At 59.7% G+C, this 864-nt stretch overlaps 1 protein-coding gene across 1 annotated transcript in view; it reads right to left on the minus strand.

Moving 5' to 3' along the window:
• Sh2b2 (SH2B adaptor protein 2) overlaps positions 1-150 on the minus strand; it is a 14,878-nt gene extending 14,728 nt beyond the window's left edge. The window contains exon 1 of the mRNA XM_013031709.1: positions 1-150. Coding sequence (XP_012887163.1) covers positions 1-123 — 123 coding nt within the window. The 5' untranslated portion in view covers positions 124-150.
• Positions 151-864: the final 714 nt, after the last annotated feature.

Below are 864 nucleotides of genomic sequence, written 5' to 3' on the forward strand. Positions count from 1 at the left end.
CAGGAAGCGGCAGAACTCGAGCGCGAAGTCCGCGGCGGCCGCCTGCGCCTGCAGCTCGCAGAACTGCCGCCAGTCGGGGATCCGGGCCGGGCTGCGGGCGCCGCCGGGGCTCGCACCATTCATGGCTCCGCTCCCATCGCAGCTCCCTGCAGCTGGGCACAAGAGAGGGTCACTGCGCCACCTCCCCACGCCTGTCCCGCCTCCCCAATCCCCTTTCCACCTCTGGGGTGGTGCTCAGGCCCGGCTTTCCCAAGCCTCCTTCGGATTTTGCCCAAAAGCTACTCTTGCCCCACAGCCCAGACCCACCACTGTATAGCCCAGTGGTAAACACCAGCTCTGGCCAGCCCGGGTCCTGGCACTCCTGGCCTGCCACCCACTTCTACTGCCATCCCAGGCTGTGAACCTGCTCGGGTGGAAGTGCCAGTTCCACGAGGCAGGACCGGATCTTGACAGTGTGTGGGGGGGGCAGTGGCGTCCCGGCTGGACTCAACCTCAAGTGCTCAATGGAATGAGCGATATGACTACATGATGTGACACTGGTGTGCCATGGTTGACCCTGCCAGGCCCAGGGCATAGAGCTTCCTGGTGACCAAGACAGGGTGTTCTGCCTAATCTTGATCACATGCTCCACCGGATGGAGGTATATAAAAAGGGCTTCGACCTCAGCAATGTCTTCATCCACCGAGGGAACTGAATTTTTGTTTTGTTTTTTCTTTGTGGGGGTCTCGAACTCTGGGGCTGGGCGCTTTCCCTCAGCTCTTCAGCTCAAGGCTAATGCTCTACCGCTTGAGCCACAGTGCCACTTCCAGTTTTCTGGTGGTTTTTATTGGAGATAAGAGTTTCACGGATTTTCCTGCCCAGGCT

This window comes from Dipodomys ordii, unplaced genomic scaffold (assembly GCF_000151885.1).
Source record: "Dipodomys ordii isolate 6190 unplaced genomic scaffold, Dord_2.0 Scaffold143, whole genome shotgun sequence".
NCBI classification, from domain to species: domain Eukaryota; kingdom Metazoa; phylum Chordata; class Mammalia; order Rodentia; family Heteromyidae; genus Dipodomys; species Dipodomys ordii.